General features: G+C 48.1%; 2 protein-coding genes across 2 annotated transcripts; one reads left to right on the top strand and one right to left on the bottom strand.

The window, feature by feature from the left end:
- Positions 1 to 153: 153 nt before the first annotated feature.
- Pmar_PMAR016232 (N1, putative) lies at positions 154 to 612 on the top strand (the record flags this gene model as incomplete). Its single annotated transcript, XM_002766748.1, has 3 exons — positions 154 to 303; positions 425 to 513; positions 567 to 612. 3 exons carry the CDS (start codon positions 154 to 156, stop codon positions 610 to 612), a joined length of 285 nt encoding a protein of 94 aa, XP_002766794.1.
- A 287-nt stretch (positions 613 to 899) lies between these two features.
- Pmar_PMAR016231 (ift57/hippi, putative) lies at positions 900 to 1,632 on the bottom strand (the record flags this gene model as incomplete). The annotated part of the gene is made up of 5 exons (XM_002766747.1): positions 900 to 1,010; positions 1,059 to 1,160; positions 1,201 to 1,273; positions 1,315 to 1,497; positions 1,544 to 1,632. 5 exons carry the CDS (start codon positions 1,630 to 1,632, stop codon positions 900 to 902), a joined length of 558 nt encoding a protein of 185 aa, XP_002766793.1.
- Positions 1,633 to 2,086: the final 454 nt, after the last annotated feature.

The raw sequence follows: 2,086 nt of genomic DNA, 5'->3' as shown, positions 1-2,086 counted from the left end.
CAACCCAAGACACCCGAATTCCTACATCCTTTGCTCACCTAAAGTATCCCCAGGATTGACAGCGCGGTAAATCTCGCCCGCCATTGTGATCGATTAGTGAATAGCGGAGTGTGCTGCTTGTAGAAGTCTCCTCTGACAGACCCACTTCCTAAAATGGCCAGACGCACTAAGAAGGTTGGTATCTCCGGCAAGTACGGAACCCGTTATGGCGCTTCCCTGCGTAAGCTCGTGAAGAAGTTTGAGGCCCAGTCCAAGGCGAAGTACACTTGCCCCTTCTGCGGCAAGGACTCCGTCAAGCGCCAGGTAATAACCATTCAGCGGTTTTCAATTCTATACCTCCCTTACTTCTTTCATTGTGGCGGCTGGGGTTAGGGTTTTTCAAAGGCATTCGGTCTGGCTTTGTTGTCATGTTACTCCCTTTCAGGCCGGTGGTATCTGGTCTTGCCGTTCTTGCAAGAAGACTATGGCTGGCGGCTGCTGGCAGTTGACTACCGCTGCTGCGGCTACTGTTCGGTAATAATCCGACTTGCCTTTTTTTCTCATTATTTCAACGTCTGTGTTTTCAGTGCCTCCATGCAGCGTCTCCGCAAGCTTCAAGCCGCTGAGATATAAACGGCAGCTGATGGTTTATAATGGAAGGGTCTCTGGCTGAATTGCTGACTTTCGGTTGCGTTGTATATTGTTCTGTGGGAATAGTGGTTGTTCAATCTTCAATCACTTGAGGGATATCGACAAGGGGTCATATCAGCGACTTATAACACCATAGAATAGCAAACTTCTTCAATGGCCGCGTTTCGCGTGATTCGCACTTGTGTTCAACTCAACCCTCGGGCAATTGAAGATACATCTTATTCCTCATTGCCTTATGTATTGTTACCCTAAAGACTGCGTGTTATCTTTCAAAGATCGCCATCAACTCCTACCATAGACCCATGGTTTTCCTGCTCCTCAGGGGTCTTCAAATATGTCTGTAGCAGCGTGTGACTAACCACTCCAATACGGAGGTCCATCTACCAACCAATGGTAGCGCCCCTATGTATTGTGATAGACCGACCCACCTGTCTCATTTCTGCTTTCATCCTCTTAATGGTATCCTTCAGCTTCACCAGGGGTTGTGTATCGGTCACCGTACTTGAGCGTTGTTCCATGTCGTTGCGAGTCTGCACAGCTGCATGTCGACCTATATTCCGGCGTTCTCACCTGCTCGAGAGAATCGGTGATTGACTTAAGTTCTATTTGCAAGTTCATTATAACGTCATTCAGTTCGTGGTATCTAAAAAGAGTGATGTAGCGTCATGTAGATGTCGCTCGGACTCCTTGGTCTTCTGCTCGTGTGCGGCAGCCATCTGGCGATAGCTCTCAGTTTTGTTGTCGAAGAGATGACCAATAGCTTCTTCTTTTTCTGTGATTTCTCGGAGGCTTTTGTCAAGTTCGGTAGATATCTTGCCCAGTTGCATCTTCACCGTCGGGAATTGGCTGTTGAATAAATTATGGTATCTGCCATGGTTATGATATAATCACCATAGAGATGCTAGCAACCTACTGTTGTGTTTGCATGAGGTGAGATCGCCACTCTCTGTCGACCAACGCGGAACCTCCAATTTTGCGTAGCCGATGGCTTACCTTGACCATGCAAGTAGAAGACGCCTACTATGTGTTGTCATCATCATCATCACCACTCACTCGCTCACACTCAACTCGCCAGTCCTCGGGTTTCACCTGAGGTGTATAGATGCAACACCGCTAGTGGGGAAGAGCTCGCTTACTGTGCTCTTGACGATGTGTTTCTCTTCGGGCAGTTGTCCACCAGGAAAGGAATCCCCACGAGAGGGTCTCGACTGTGCGGCGCTGAAACTAAGGAAACTAAGGGTCGGCAGGGGTTGAAAAAATTGAATACTTTCCAGCATCATCGTCGTGGCCATCAGAAACAACATCTTCGAATTCTTCCTCGAGTTCATCTGTTGCAATAATCTCCTTGCCACTTGCAAACGTCCTTCAGCCATTACCACCAGTTTCGAAATCTGCTTGTGATTCGCCGTGGTCGAGAACAGTGAAATCGGGATGGACAAAACGGAAACCTGTTTCC

The sequence above is a fragment of the Perkinsus marinus genome (assembly GCF_000006405.1).
Source record: "Perkinsus marinus ATCC 50983 genomic scaffold scf_1104296971958, whole genome shotgun sequence".
NCBI classification, from domain to species: Eukaryota; Perkinsozoa; order Perkinsida; family Perkinsidae; genus Perkinsus; species Perkinsus marinus.
The sequence above is the reverse complement of the archived record's forward strand: the minus strand, read 5'-3'. Positions and strand labels throughout refer to the sequence as shown.